The following is a 16,374-nucleotide window of genomic DNA, read 5'->3' on the forward strand; positions in this document are numbered from 1 at the left end:
TTCAGAGGAAAGATTTGGATGTTCTGATGTCTCCATAGGTCTCTACAATGTTTACTATGTGTATGGAAAATTAATTTAAGATGTGGCTAGTGCTGGGCTGGCAGAGCTCCTTCATTTTAAGCCTAATTTCCAGTGTACCACAGGCTTCTGGTTTTGCCTTAGGAAGATCACTTCAGGTGACAAGGGCTGCTGAACACATGGACCGTACAGTTGTTGGTCTTTGCAACAGCTTTTGACAGAAATATTGTAGCAGTACAGTTTGCCTTTGTCAGATAGCTGTATCTTGCACTAGGAACCAGGTAGAATGTGACCAATTTACCTGACTGATGCCATGAAATGACAAACACAAACTCAGTTTGCCCACTTTTGTCCTGGGCTGCATTTGAAAACTGTCAGAGTAAGGTGGGGGAGAGAGGATTTTAAAAAAAAATTAGTAGTGCCATTGGTTCTGTGGATTAGTCTCACCCTTTCTAACAGAAATCACTGTCTACATGAATGGCATCAGCTTGTCTGATTTGGTTTGCACAGCAGGTGTAGTGATTCATTTATCACTGAAGGGCAGGTTCAACTTCTTAACCCTGGAGCTGGGACTTCCCCCAAAATAACAAGTTACTGCAAAAAGTAAAATGACTTTGTATTTAACTCCCAGTGCAAGATAAGCTCTTGACAAGACTTTAATTCCTTAGGCTGTGGTTTGCTACTACACTGTCTCCAGATTCAAATGGTAAGGATTTACTCACAAGATAAAAATGAAACAGTGTGAAAACATTTTCCCTTATTGATGTAGGATTAAGAAACTATTGCAAAATATCCTTTTCTGTGAATAGTTATTGCTACTACTTAAATTAGTTATCTCTGGATGTATGCGCAAGCTGAACGCAATATGGGAAAATTCTTGCACAATTCCATCGTATCTCATACAAACTGCTCCGTATTTTCACAGAAACAGTCTTAATCTCACTGGAGATAGATAGAAAGTCAATGTTGCTATGAACATTTGCATCAAAAGTCCTTGCTTAGCCAACCATAAATAGAAATATGCCACTCACAAGCAGTTAGTAACATGAAAAGCCAAGATATTTTGATGCTAAATTCCAGAGAGTAACCTGAATTTTCAGAGTAACAGTCTGTTCTTTGCTAAAAGAAATCCTTGCAGGTGAGAATGCTTCAATGGCCTATGAAAGTGGTATCTTCACCTGAACTCAGCACGATACCACCAGATGAAATAAGAGCAGATGCCATCAACTATACCAATGGACAAGGCTAAGGCTTGGCTTTGAGTCTAGATGGAACTGATTGTTTCAGCCAGCTAAGCAGTGCTTTGAGTAACTTTCAAGGACAGTGGGGAAATAAGGGGGGGATTAAACTCTTGAGGCACAGTCAGGAGGTGTCATTTCTGTAGACAGCTTCTGAGGATATCTGCCACCTGGTATTCCAAAGGCAAAACAACAAAATCAAGAAAAATGTTCCTAAGACCCTCTCTGAGCTATGGATAAGACATTCCCTGCAATAAGGGTGTAGTATTGGCCAGGTAAGGAGACCAAACTGCCAACACTGCAGCCTCCTACCTACTTCGTTTGCACTCTGCAATTAAGCACTGGGATACTGTATCTTTAACTGGTGAAAGGCACGGAGAACAGACAGATGCTCCTACTTCATCCGATTGCTTCTCCTTTTGGCTTCACTGTCATCCAGCAGTGAAGAGAGGATCTGGTAGGCCTGTGGCTGCTGGGGTCCTCCACGTTTGATCTTGATGCTGGTTCGCAGAGGGGAGCCGGGGATCACATCTTGTCCAGAGCCTGGCTCAATGGAAGATAAAGAGTCTGTAAGGAGAGAAAGTCACGGGAGAGCGCTATTTAAAAGGGGAGGCTAAGGAAAGAGTAAATGGGCCCTTCTGAATGATACGTCTTCTGGGAGAAGTGTCATCCCTCCTCTTGTCTTTTCATCCAGCAAGCAATTGTGGTGCTTACATGGTTGCTGCCATCACCCTACTCCTATGTTAGGTCTTCTGCCTCTGCTCTGTCTAAACTCTTGGGGGCAGGTACTCTTACGCATGTGGCCCAGCAGGTCCTGTTCCCATTCGTGAATCCTTTTATAAAGCACTGCTCTTTTATGAATTTCTTGGGTTATAGCTGCTACCCAGCATTGTCCAATGAAGGATGAGGCCAAGTGGTCACTGGGAAGTGATGCTCCTGAGGGCGTAAGTACCACTTCACTCCTTGTAAAGGAGCACATTTTGAGGCACTGAAAAGATTGAACGGAAGGATTGATCCACCCTAGGCTACAGCCAGACTAGCAATAAAGCTGGGAATAAATATTAGCCGTCCATTCTCCCAGCATGTGTCACAGTAACACACATCTCCTCTTTCTACAGCGTCCTGCCCTACGAAGCTAAATATACCTTTGACTATGGCCACTCTTCTGTTTTCCCAGCAGTCGGCAACAGATGCCGATAACCCAATGCTGCCTCATTGTGTTTAATGCCCTAGTTGCTGCTTCCTTCTGCCTTCAGAGAAGGATGTTTGCCTTGGTTTGATCCCACGAGGCAGCATTTCTGTGTCAAGTGAGCGTTTGGCTGCCGGAGGATTTGTGCTGCGTTCGCTGGAAGTAAACGCTGCTGGGCTGCTCTCTGCAGTTTGCTGCATCAGATAATCGCAAACTGCCCTCCCATCACAGAGAATAGCTTTGTTTGCTGGTATGTTTTGCCTTGTTGCTTGGGTGGCTGTGGTTTTGGAAACCACACTGATTGTCAAGTTTCTTGGGAAAATGAGAGCGTGCGACTGGCATTTCTGCGTGGGTCTTTAAAGCTGGGCTGAGTTGGGTTGCCCAAGAACCTGTGGTAAAATCCTTAACACCTACAGTGGGAATATGACCAGAGAGTTGGTCCTGGGTGATTTAAATGTGTGTTGTTCCTTTCAGTGCAGGGAGGTCTGTGCTCAAGGATATTCTGTTTTGTTATTTTATGTCTTTTTCTGTTGTGTTTTTTTTTTTTTTTAACCATAAAGAGATGAACATAAATTGCACAAGGAAAAAACGCCTTACTTTCCAAGTTCTCTTTGTAAACAGTGTTTTTGTAGGGCCTAAAATGTATCTTAAGTTGAAGAATGGAACCATCTCAAAAGCACAGAGTAAAAATATAATAATCTATACTGTTACTGGATAAAAAGAGGAACTATTTATATAAAGACGTCACACAATATAGGTGTTTAAATATGGCCTTAACTAGATTGTACAATTAAAACCCATCCATTTTTGCTGATGCAGTTACACTAGTGTAGAAGTATACATGGCTATAAATAACTCCCCTCCATCCCAAGCAATAACAGAAAATACATTTATGTCAGTAAAAATGGTTTGCCAAAATGACCGTTTCAAACTAATGGCAGCGCATGCCTTGTTGCTGCTGTATTGCCAAGCAGGCAAAGTATAAAATAGATAAAGTAGGCAGTTCCGCGGGGGCAAAGCTGCGTGAACCCCCCAGTCCAAGCCCCAGTGTCTATGCAAGCTTCCTGAAGAGCTGACATTTTGATTTACACTTGTGTGAGTGAAGGTACAAAGTAAAAACTACTGGAGGGCCCTGGGTGCTGTAAATATACTGCCCTGTGCTTATGGATTGGGTTCCCCTTCCCCTCTTGCCCGGAGAACATACCGGCTGGGCGTGGATTGCTGCCTAGGTAATCTAGTGGGCATCTTCCTGGTATCTCCACCATCTCAAAGCAAAGCAGCATAAAAACATCTCTTCCTGCCCTTGGTGTATAAATCCAATGAAAATATGAAGCAAACTAGGATTAACGCAGAGGTAAGGTCAGGATGGCTGTGGTTAAATCATGGGTTCGTGATTCATGATTTCCCGAAAGGCTTAAGCTGTTGCTGCCTGTTGCTTCTGGAAATAGTATTTGCGCCTCTAAAAGACACACGTCCATTGAGTAACGAAGAGCAGTGCTGAGACCCGAGCCAGTGCAGCTATATAACGGAGCAGCATGCACCGACACTGTTTCAGCTTTGAAGTGCCCAGCGGCATTTTCATTTTAGCACTGTGCTGGCTCCAGAAGGAGCTTGTGGGCTCTCGAAGCACGCTGCCTTATTGCACAGTAAGAGATGCGCTGTAAGTCACTGGCTTAGGAACGGCTGGACATTTTAGCTATTTAGCATTTTCATAGGCTAAATCAATATCCAAAGGCGACTTCATAATAAAAATGGATGTCAGGCTGAAAGAAGGTGTGAGCAGCGTGCTTTATAAGTGAGGCCAGGAATGAGGTGCCATGTGTCAAGGAGAAAATAAGAGAAGTGCTATGGGACTTGGTTAAAAAAAGCTCATCTCGGTGCCAAGGAACAGGCTTGCTTTTCACAGGCTGGGATAGTAGATCTAAACAACATTTTGCCTCTACTGTGTTTCTGAAAGGGAAGAAATTGGCACAGCAGCTTTTGGCAGCTGTGAGATGTTGATCCTTAAGTACCCCAAAGGGAGAAGTCTGATCTGTGACAATTGCACAAGCCCATACTCTGGTTAAGGGAAGAAAACACTCATTAAGGGACGATGCCACACACTGTACTGGTGATGGTAAATAGCCTCAACAAAAAACTTAAAATCTATCTGAACAAAGAACACGTGAGACTTTCTTGTAAATCTGATTGTGAAAACAGGTTTTATGTAAGCTATAATTACAAGACGTTCAGGGATCACTGGTTTTCAGGGCAATGTGCAGCACTGCTTGGGCTTTCTCTGTAAATTATAGTGCTACACAAGGCAAGGGCCTCAGTGGTGTTAAAGTCACTTGGAAGACACTATTAAGCAGGATTAAATGGTCTGGCCTAAAGACTTGAACAAGCAGCTCCCTGGGAAGCTGGTAAATGATCTGTGCCACATGGCTTGAGCTGCTGCTCGTGACTTGGCTTTCTCTGAATTGTAATAAAAATTACTGGGGGTGGTCATTTCACCTGCTACTGTAAAGCTGGAGTAACTAGTGCAGTTGGTGGAAGCTCTAGGTCCTCAGCGGTTTTAAGTGTCCTTTAAGTCATGTTGGGTACCTAGTTTTGAAAACCCAGCTTGAATAGATACTAGACAGAGAGTTTAGGAGACTGGGAGGATGTTTAACCATCAAGCAGCTGCCTGAACAGAGGCCCCGGTTGTCTAGAAAAGAAAACCATAGCGATGCTTACCATGAATTCCTATCATGTGCTCAAGAATTAATACCCTCTCAGCTAAAATCTTCAGAGCTTCTCGAAGTTGTTGAACACCTTCCCCCTGCAAGAAGGAAAAGAAAACTAACATTGGTACACGTTGCAGAATAGGCTGCTTCTTCATAATGTTGCCTCCATAATGCCAAACTATGCAATGTGAATGTTTTAAGAAGAAAAGATGTAAAAGGGGAGATCAGCTGCAAGGGTGAAGTAGGAATGCAGGAGAAATCCCTATTTAAAGAAAAACTCCTCGGTTATACCCCATGTTTGCAAAGCCTTTGACCCAAAGCCAAGCCTTTCAGTTTGGTTCCTGCTTCTGCAGTGGGCCAAACCCAGGGTGTATATTCCTGTCAAACCTTTATAATGTGTCGCTTACGTTAGCAAGTATGTTGAGCTACCTGGAGAACAGGTTTTGCTCTCATTTGACATTTAGTCTGAACATCAGTGAGCTACCTGGGCTTTCTCTTGGTTGGTACACCAGGAAACCAGGAGGTGTGGCTAGCACCATGTTGTTGCTCCCGTATAAACCGGCACAGGGGCATGCCAGCCCATCCGTACGGGCTCCATGCTGCCTCTCACAGAGCTCCCAGCTGGGCCACAGGCTGCCTGAAGCCTGTCCACATACCTTCATGTACACTCAAGCTGTAGCTTATTGCCCCCATTGCCTTAGATATGGGCTTGAAGGGACAGATAGATGTTGGGAAGTATTTTAGGGTGGAAGAGCAGAGATGTGAGAACTCCAACTCTCTCTCTGTACACAAAGTTTGATTTTTCTGGGAGTCTGTCCCTAAGCTTGTGGGAGAGACAGTGGGGGAGTAATTCCCCACCTTGTAGCAGCTCTGTGTGGCAAAACAACCACTGGGGACCGAGGAGGTGTTCAGAGAGCATGGTGGGAAGGGCAGCTGACAACATGGCCAAGGCAACCTCAAAGACCGCGATTTCTAGCATGTATTAAGATCAAACCCAAGGTTCAAATCATCTCTTGGTCTGCACTTTCAACTGTGGACAAGACCCCTGCCCTCCACAAAGCAGCCTGCCAAAGGGAATATGGTTGAAGTACAGTAAAGAGACAAAAAGGAAAGTAAAACAACAGTAGAAATACATGCTTACATCGGCACCTTTGTCACCTTCCTCACCCTTCTTGCCTGGTTCACCCTAAAACAGACAAGAAACAGAAATTTGTTTTCATGTGACTGAGGACCGTGTCCAGGATCACTTGCATCCCTTCCCTCCAAAGGAACAAATTAAAGGTAGAAGCATTTCACCAGCGGAAAACAAACTGACTCTCTAGCACTTTACGCCAAGGGCCAAAGTGCTCTCGTGCGCACTGTCCTGGCTCCCGTCAGCTTCCCAGGAGGTCATCACCATTTCTATCACTGATGAACTTGGCCAGGAGTGGTCAAACTGCAGGAGGGTCTGGCTGCCATGGCCTGGGCCCACAACAAGACTATATACGCCTCATGAAGATCTCAATGAGCAATGCTTTTATCTCACACTGAGATAAAAATCCTGTTCCCCTCCCCCAAACGTGCACATGTTCATCTTTCTTTTATTTAGAACATAATATCCTCCATTCTGCTTTCATTAATTAGTCACATCACTTTCTGCCTCTGAAGATGCTCATTAAGCTTTTCTTGAACAAAGATCCCTGTGTGCCGTGAACATTGGTCTGATGTTCCCCCCTAACCAAGAAGTTCATGCATTTCTCAAAGAACAGATGACATGGAGAGATTAAACCACAAGCCAAACATAAAACAAGCGAAAGGGCCAACAAGTTGGTGAAAAAAATAAAGTGGGAATGCCTGGGCTCCTCAAACTTGTTGGTCATCCCTGAGATACTTGCAAAGCAGGGGAGGGTGTGAGAGGAAGGACTGAAGAAAAGGTGGTGTGAATTGTACAGAACGATGAGGTGGAATGAAAGAAGAGAGAAGAGAAACCTTCCAGAGGACCTAGGACCTCTCTGGATGCTTCCAGCCAAAAAATCCCAACTTGCTCCGCTAGCTCACTTTCAGCCAACCTTCATTTCCACTGGTTTGTTTGCACCTCAGCCGTATGTGTTGATGCAGACATCATCTCCTGTGTGCACTTGTTCAGGTATTGCCAAGAAATCATTTGGAGACATCTCCTAACCTCATTAAAGGATTTCCAGCTCAGCTTGGCAGACCAAGGTGCAAGAGGGAGTTGAGAGCAGCTGATGTACTTGGGTTGGTCAACAGTATCAGTACAACAACTGATGCACTTTGGGCTCTGGTCATGCCAGGAACCTCACTGGGCAGGGACAGGGCTTCTGTCTGCCAAGGTTTGGTGAGAGGGGATCTGCAGGCAAAGCACATCATCTCCTCTGTTGGCATGATGCCTTCCTGATTGTGGCATTTCAGCACTATGCTTAACATGCCAAAGACCGTTTCATTTGCAGAGGAATACGTTAAGGTGAGGTTGCCTATTGAACAAACGTCTAAGCTGGAGACAGTTGAGCTAAGCATTGCATCTGAGAGAGCTGGCTGGACCAGCTGCGGTCCAGCTGGGTGGTATTTACGGTGCGAGGCAGGCACCAAACACATCTGAGTCTTGCACACACCCGCAAGTACATCACTTACAGGAAATCCCTTAATGCCCCTCTCTCCAGTCAGACCTGCTTGCCCCTGTTGGAAATAAAGTAAGTGTCATTAGGAGATATTTTTCCATTTGACAAGAACACAGTGTAAGTTTTACTAGTGAAATTAAGATGGCTTAATGAAAAACCTTACATTTGGGATAACATGAAAAAAAATTCCTTTCCCTTGACATTATCACTTAGAGACAGGAAAAGGGCGTCATGGTTTTCTGTCAAATACCATCTCCAAATCCCATCGCACTTTGGAGAAGTTTGCTTCGATATAGACCTGCTCAGCTCAGTACCCTCTCAGTAAGACGATTAGCAATTTTTTGAACCTTACAGCAGTCAGTTACGTTATACCCAGGAAGGAGTTTGGCTGGAGATTTGTTTCTTGCAAAGATACCGCATTCTCCTCTCTAGTAACTGAGGGGCTGATGCTGCCCCAGACAGCAAGCAGCGCCCAGGACTCCCACAGAGCACTGATTTAATCTGCCTCCTGCTCCACACACACATCCCTGCATTAACCCCAACAGCTACTGATCAAAACACACGTACAGTCTTTTGGTCGGTTTGGTTCATTCTCCTGCTGTGCCAATTTTCACATTGTTCTCAGTGGGGTTTTTTGGGTTGGGGTTGGTTTTTTTGTTGTTGTTTTAAACAGAAACATTTTGAAATGGTATGTGTTGGTTTGGGGCAGAATGAAATGCCATCAAACTGAGCATCTCTTTTTCCCCGTTTTCCTCTGCAGCGTTGGTTTCCCACCCTGGAGCGTGCTGGGGCAGGGCAGAATCCCTCACCAGAAGAACAGTTATAGATTATTTCATAAGAAAGCAGAAGCTGGGGAACAAGCAGCAAAATTTAAAAGCATCTTTAGAAATCCATTGATGAAACAGCCACATATTTAACCTAGCTCTTCTCCTCTAGACATACACAGAAAGAAACCCATCCTTTTTTCCCCCAAAAACCACCTAGCTTTTTGTAGTATTTGCCAGAAATGATGACCTGCTTTGTTATCGTGTCCATCAAACTGCTGCTTTGTATAAAAAAACGACAAGTCTTGGGCATCTAAAAAACATGACTACGGAGCGCGGCGCAGTGCTCGGTGAGCAGCTAGCCAGCACCAGACAGAGGCCCGTATCGACACGAAGAGCGCGGGGAGGAAGGCCCAGTTTGTCAGGTGCTCTGAGCATCTTCAAAGGGAAATACTTGGATTCTGCGCTGGAGGGAGTAAGGCCTGTGAAAAAGCACAGGCAAGCAGCACATCGCAGGGAGGAGACATAACAATGCACTCAAAATACATAAACAGACCATTCCATTCTCTATGTCCAGGAGGAACAGAAAGGATGTTATCAGCTTAAAGGGGATCAAAGGATATTTAGGCTGGATGTTAGAAGTATCTTTTATCCCAGGCCCTCTCTGGCTGTACCTCTGAAGACTGCCTGGAGATGATGTGCTCTATCCTTCACTGGCATTGTTTAAGAATAAGATGAACGGAGGCTGATCGTGAGCGGCACGCATATAGATGTGCCATCCAGGGGATGCGCTCAGACTGCTTCAGGTCTCTCCTACATCTGTTCTCTCTGAGATTAAGCAGGAAGAATGTATAATAACATTTTCTCAAATCTCAATAGATATTGTAAACCCTCCTCTGCTTTTCTTTGCAGCTGCACAGCTCCTGTAAAGCGAGCCCTAATTTGTATCCTCCAAACCCAAAATTGCAGCATGTAGTTGTCAAAACCAGCATTCAAATCCACTCTCACAAAAGACAAAAAGCGCACAGAACATCCTACAGAAATTCTGCCAGAAAAAGCAACTGGCTTCGCTTTCCACGCTAAAGGAGGAAGGACAGGCAACACAATTTATTTTTTTCTATTTAGCAAGAAATCTTGATATTTGAAAATTTCATTTGTCCCAAACCTAGAAGGAGAGTTGCAGTTCAGAATATCTAACAAGGAGAGACCAAAATCAAAGTCTAAAGGATTCGTCTGTACTGAACGGACACAGTGCAACAGAGCTTTTGTTTCAAAATAAGAGTAGTCTTAGCAATATAGTCAACCACAAACTAAAGCAAAATGTTAAATGAATCATTGAGGAAAAGCTCTTATCGGTTTCCTGGATGGAAACTTGACATTTTTTTCCCCCCTCTTTGAAAATTAACATTTAATGGTAATGAGCTGTAGTCAGTAACGTGTCCTGAAATCTCATCAGTTAAGGTTTTGCTCTCTATCAGAATCTTAAATTCTAGTCCCAGAAATACGTTAGTCTGTAATCTATTAATAAAGCCAATACATGCCCAAAGTGGCGATCTGCACAAGGACTGTTATTTATTAAAAGATTATCAACAGTCACTTAAAATGGTCTCTGTCTTTCAGGGAGCTGCAAGTGATTTCTGATGTAAGAACAGGGACACAGCACCCAAGACAATGTGCAAAGATAATAAAATAAAATGAAGCTTTTTAAAAGCATATGTGCTCCACCCTCAGATATCCGGTGCTCCTTAATGCAAAGTGCCTCAGGAGGGAATGGAACAAGTCACTGGGACTTGGTCTCCTTGCATGCTGTCCGAATAGAGAAATACAGTTTAAGTCTGTTGCTGGTTATTCTCATAAATTTGGGAAGTCATCAAATTGGAATTAACCAATTTGCATGTGTCTTAGCTCTTTCAGACATCCCTCTGTCTTTTGGATTGGAAGAGTGAGCAGAAATGAAGAGGAGATGCTGTCATATGGGGGATGCATGTCATCTACAGCCACCCATGTACAGGTGGTGACCACCTCCACATTCACCTCCATCTATGTGATGGTAAAAGTGGCACTTGGAAGAAAAGGGAACTTGTTTCCTACAGCTGTGGCACATGGCTATGTCCATGCAGCCACCACTGCAGATGTCCATCATTTCAGAGGTACCAGCCAATATTTTTCTCCTTATCCTTCTTCCCTTCTTTGACTCTGCTCCACACTAGGGTCTTAGTGGTGGTCCACAGTCCATCTGTGCCCACTTCTACATTTTTCAGATCTAACTGCCGAATGATCTTCCACCACATACTACATTCTCAAATGAATTTGCTCTCCTGGTGTCTCTCAGACCAGATTTCAAAGACCATGGCCTTCTGGCGAGTCAGCTGAACAGAAGGTGCTGAAGGCCCAAATGCCACTTTGAAATTCTTCCCAGTGCTTGAATGCTGGACTGGGAATTGGACATATTTATATCCTTGTTAAATTTTTCTCTGCTATTTCCTAAACTTCACCAGTTTGGAAATAAATAACATTCAAACAGCCCTTCTATCTAATCTTTAGTTACTAGCACTTGACAACCCATCAAGGACTGAGGTATAGCACGTAAACATATTAAGAACATCATTTCAATATTTTAAATATATTAGGAACATCATTTGACCTGGGGAATGGCTTTGGTTCAGGAAAAGTCTGATGAGCTTTTACTGCCTTATTGCCATAGAAGGAAAAATTCAGTTAGACCACACAAAATACTCCATGCTTAAGAGCTTTGGTTGGCTCTCAAGAAGAAAGTTGGTCTCCACAAGCCTTTATATACCATGTATTTGCTACCTGAATCTCTTGGGAACGCCATACTTTGCAAGCAATTTCAACCCTTTATCTGTACGGTACATCATGATCTTGGTTCTTGCAGAAGGCCTAGAAACTCTACATTTAAAACTGTTCATGGCTGTGGTCCCACAGAATTTGAAAGACCTATGTTGTACATAATTTCTGAGGCATCACTCCAGATGCTGCTGGGAATCTCTCTGTGTATGTAAAACCTTACTCTCTCTCCTCGGTCTCCTTTGGAGCCTTTTGGCCCGGGTTGTCCTGGAGAGCCCGGTAAGCCCTAGAAGAGATGCAGAACAAGAAAAAATTAATTTATACGGTGCACCCTTTGTGTAGGTGTAGTAAGTACATTTCTCAGTGATCCTCAGATCCTGAAAACCTCATACACCCATTAAGCAATTGGGCTGGATTGTCTTTTACCCTCAAGCAACAGCAATGGAAGCTCTGTTTCCCGATATCCTGAGACCTATAGTTTCTGCATATCCCTCTGTTTGGGTCTTTTAATGCACTGCAGGCTAGTGATGTAACGTTTTTTAAGGGGTCAGTATGACAGGAGAGTTCTTGTCCTCAGTTACCATGAAGAAATTAATACACAGATAGTATGGTTAGCTTAAAAATCCCCACTACTTTACCACTCTTCCATAATTGCCTCAGTGGGTGGCATGAGTAAGTATACATACCTGAAAATTAATTGGATTGTGCAGTGGAAATTATTTTGAAGCTATTCACTCACCCTAATAAACAATTTTTAGATTAAGCCCAATCTCTACTAATAATTTTGCTCCCTGGGTCGAATAAATCTATAAAGCAGTCACCAACGGATAAGAACGGCATAGTCTCCAGATTTCTACTAATTGAACTGCTTTGCAGAAATCAATCCAAATTCTTAACTTATCCACCCAGCGAAGCCACAGCTATAAACCAGAAAGGGAGAGAACAATATTGTTTGTTTATATTCAGCATGTCAGCTCCCCACAACCATATGCAAGATGCTTTTTTCCACCTCAAGTGACTTGCACATTGCCTTGCAGACTGCAGCAAATGCGACTACTGCTCCACGCCAGACCGCTGATGATCGAAGCCAACCTGCTTAACAACAGCCCCCAGAAGCCCCCACCTCTCAGCATCCAGAGAAATGGGCTTTCAACGCATAGCTGCGAGGAGCCTCAACGTCTGGTTAAGTGGCCCAACAAGAGTGAGCATTAATGTTTTACGGGTCCAAAGGAGGAGCGCTCTCCTAGTTTCAGCTGGGAGGCAACAACGCTCACCATTAATACGCTGCTCCTTGCCTGCAGTCAGCCCTACCAGCTCACCACCAAGCTGCTCAGGGACCTGGCCTCCAGCTTAGCTACGTCTCCCCTGGGCCCACAAAAGGTTCAGAAACTCAGGCCTTATTTAGGAGGTTAAGTAGGGCTGCCAAAGGAGCTAGGGCACCAACCAGACTTGGCCCCATGTCAAACATGCAGCATGAACAAAGCTTAAGTGTCCATAAGCATCCTTTGCTCTTAACAGCTCTCAACGGTGCCTTTCAGCGTGTGATTGCATAGGGACACTCAAGAACACCGAATTCCACAAATCAGTTGTTAAAAACAACAAAAAAAAAATTTATAATGTGTGCTGCATGTGAAAAAGCCAGACTCTACTACGGAACCTATTTATGAATTCTGAATTGCCTTATATTTAATCATGTTAAACTGAATCTGTCATTTTGCTGCCAAATTTCCCACTGTGTTCATTTCTATCTGGAGTTTCTCATCGTTCTCTAGAGCATGCACTAATTGAAATGATTCTGCTACACTGGCAAACTTTCACTAACCTGCTGTCCATTGCTTCTTCGAATGGATTAATAAATACATGGTAAAAATCTCATTTCTTTAATTTCTAGCAATTCCAAACCTCTTCTTATCAGGATCAAAGTTACAGCCCTCTGTTAAGTTACTTAACGTTTCTCTCTGCCTGTGCTTTTCAGTCACTTTTACCTCTTTAGTCATGTTAGATTCCTTTGAAATATTTGATGGTACTGGTTTACCTCCACATTAAGTAATACTCTTCCCAAAACTGGAGTCCCTTTGTATCAGCCAACTACAATTTTGAGTAGTTTGGCTGTTCACTATTCATCATGACTTCACTTCTTTCCATTTAAATGGCTTTTTCCATCCATGTGAGTATGTTGCCCTTCTCCTATCTTCTTTGGAGTGAGTTTATCACACTCCATTATTACCTCTCCCTTCACAATTTTTGTACCGATAAATAATCAAACTGATGGGAATTTGTGATATTTTTCTTGAATAGAAAGCGCTATTCCTCAAAAGCTAGGCTTAAAAAATCCACTTTGGTGAATTGGTGAATTCCCATTGATGCATTTTTGTTCTTTTTATGTGTTCCACAGGAAATGCAGTATTTTTCTATCACTTGTTAATAAAGCCCATGTCAAATCCTTTGCATCAGCTCAGGCCGCAGTGAAATGTTTTGACACTGCACCAGGAAGATGTGTTGTTATGATAAGGGAAAATCTGGAAAGCGCAACCATTTCAACCCCTCAACACAATTCAGAATTAAAAAAGGTATTAAAATCACAGAATTTCATGGGGAACAAAACACCAGATCTAAGACTTATAAACTACTTTCCCTCTTTGTGCAGTGAGATGTTTCGCACCTAAACCCCGACTGCCCTTCAGCCCCAACGCAGTAAAGTGCCTTACTTGTGATCCAGGGACTCCGATAGGTCCTGGTGGCCCTTTGGGTCCTGATGCACCTGGTGGTCCTGGTGGGAATCATCATTTGAGACAATTTTAAAGAGACTTAGAAGGAAGGACCTAAATTCCAAATGCATGCACTTCCTGTCATTGTTCTGCTTAGCCTCTCAACGGGTAAGAGCCGTTCCATCGATCACGGGACTACAGTGTAAGCGCTTCATCACACACTGGATATTGGACACCCACAGCCTGATATAATATATCCCTGTGCTCTAGGGAAGATGTTAGAGCTCTGGGAGGAAAAAAAGGTGAAAACAGGCAGGAATGATGTCAGTAACGTGCTGCATTTCCATTGTTTAAAAATCACAACTTTTGAGAAAACTTAAACTAGATCCATGAACAGCTACGTCAAAGCAAGATACTACAGCTGCTGTTCCTGAAACAGTGTCTTGTAGGTGGCAAGGGAAGTCCACAAGCCTGCTACGGTCTGTCTCTCTAGTGTTGTCAGAAAGTTGATGATGAACGAGGGAGACGGGGTTTGGACATAGCTAGCCTGAGAGGCTGACTGCGGCAAAGCAAAGCTCTGTCTTGTTCTTTGCTCACTCCAGTGGCAAGTTTCTTTTAAAGTCTGTACCACAGAAGAGCCTGCTTCCAGGACGAGTTAAACACTGTCTGAACAGGTCAACTTGCTTTACACAGTCACTTAACAGATTCATTTCTTTTGGAAAAATAATTATATCTCATCTCAACAGCAGCTGTTAAATTATACCTGCAAATAGGAGACAGGATATTTGCTTAGTCTGAACTTAGCAATGCTCCTCTCTGCTTTAGTTGTCACAACCCTTGAGATGAAACAATGTGGACATTATACACAAAGTACAGCTGAATCAGCCTCAATCATTAATGCACCATACAAACGCTTAAGTCAAAGAATAAAGGAATTGAAGGATAAATGAAAGGCTCTCATAATGAAAGGAAAAGCCTTTTCTGCAACTAATGGGAGTTCACTCCTAAATATGCATCATACAGGGAAGTGCTGATGTGTGCAGGAATATTATCATTTAAGCCACTCATCAGCACAGAGAAAAAGAAGATTTGACACTGAATTTTCATCTCACTCTCTGATTTGTTATACCAGTGAAAATCTGGATAGCTCAAACTAGCTCCAAAGTCTGCAAACACATCACAGAGCCACATCCAGCTCAGTGGAGCTCCACAGCGACAGGACAGGATTGCAGCAGTGGTGAGAACAACTCTGCTCTTATAAAGGAATTCACTGGACAACCCATTCTTAAAGACAGACTTTAATTATTCCCTTCGCAAGATGTGTCCTGCCAAAGGTAAAACAACCTGCCACTATCAACAGATAAGAAACCTGGTCACTACTGACCACCCTTCCCACTCCTGGACCCACTGCTCCTACTGCCCTTCCAGTGAGGGCCACTTAATTGCCTGCAGGCATCCCACAAGCCACTCCACTCTCCATCAAAAATTTCTTTTGCTCATCTTCCCCATCATTACGGCTTTGGAGCTCAACTGAGTTTTTTTACCTGGTGGCCCAACAGGGCCTGGGGCTCCCCGTGGTCCTGGCAGGCCAGCCATGATGGTGTCTATGACGGTGGAGGCCAGCTGGGGTTCTCCATCTGTGTTAAAGAGCAGAGCAGTTAGTGTCGAGCTGCCCATTCCCAGCAGGCAGGGCTTCCCTCCAAAATCCTTTGGCGCCAGTTGCTGGCCAAGGGCCGGCAGTGCTTCAGGATGCAAAATCCGGGCTCTTGGAGCAATTGCCCTTTGCTCTCTACGGGCACAGGCTGTGTCCTCTACACCTGCAGAGCTGCTCATCTCATCTCTGATAACGCCAGAAAAGCTGTCCTTTCTGTCAAGTAATTGGTGTTCCTGCACACCACCTATATGACCCTACCTTTGAGTGCCAAAGCAGATTAAGAGTAGCTCTGCACTGTACACCGATAACTGACCCAAAATTTGCCATCTCCCAAGACACGTCTGGCTTCTGGCTACCTGAGAAATCCAACACGGATGTGGAGCTTCCTCCTGCCTGGCATCAGCGAACTGCTGAGCCAACCCAGCCGTCTAGCACATCCCCACCAACCCAGCAAGCTCACCCTGCTGAGCTGGTGGTGGGAGATATCATAGGTTTAAGGATGTAGGAAAGCCGGGGCAGAGGGTGTGCTCTGCGCCCTCCACATACTCAGGAAACTCTCTTGCCATTTAGGATTATTTCAGGCGTTCAACTGGCTGGCTTGCACAGGTCCACTGAGTTCTGGGAAACGGATGGAAATGGGAGTGGAGCAGGGAAGGGAAAGCCATCAGGAGGGAC

General features: G+C 44.0%; 1 protein-coding gene across 1 annotated transcript in view; it reads right to left on the reverse strand.

Annotated features, from left to right (window-relative positions):
• Nucleotides 1–1,650: 1,650 nt before the first annotated feature.
• LOC104625409 (collagen alpha-1(XXVI) chain-like) overlaps nucleotides 1,651–16,374 on the reverse strand; it is a 150,212-nt gene continuing 135,488 nt past the window's right edge. Inside the window, exons 9-14 of the mRNA XM_010293027.1 lie at nucleotides 15,590–15,682; nucleotides 14,046–14,107; nucleotides 11,561–11,623; nucleotides 6,292–6,336; nucleotides 5,161–5,245; nucleotides 1,651–1,823 (exon numbers count right to left, since the gene is read on the reverse strand). Coding sequence (XP_010291329.1) covers nucleotides 1,651–1,823; nucleotides 5,161–5,245; nucleotides 6,292–6,336; nucleotides 11,561–11,623; nucleotides 14,046–14,107; nucleotides 15,590–15,682 — 521 coding nt within the window. The remainder of the gene's footprint in view (nucleotides 1,824–5,160; nucleotides 5,246–6,291; nucleotides 6,337–11,560; nucleotides 11,624–14,045; nucleotides 14,108–15,589; nucleotides 15,683–16,374) is intronic.

The sequence above is a fragment of the Phaethon lepturus genome, unplaced genomic scaffold (genome assembly GCF_000687285.1).
Source record: "Phaethon lepturus isolate BGI_N335 unplaced genomic scaffold, ASM68728v1 scaffold10868, whole genome shotgun sequence".
NCBI classification, from domain to species: domain Eukaryota; kingdom Metazoa; phylum Chordata; class Aves; order Phaethontiformes; family Phaethontidae; genus Phaethon; species Phaethon lepturus.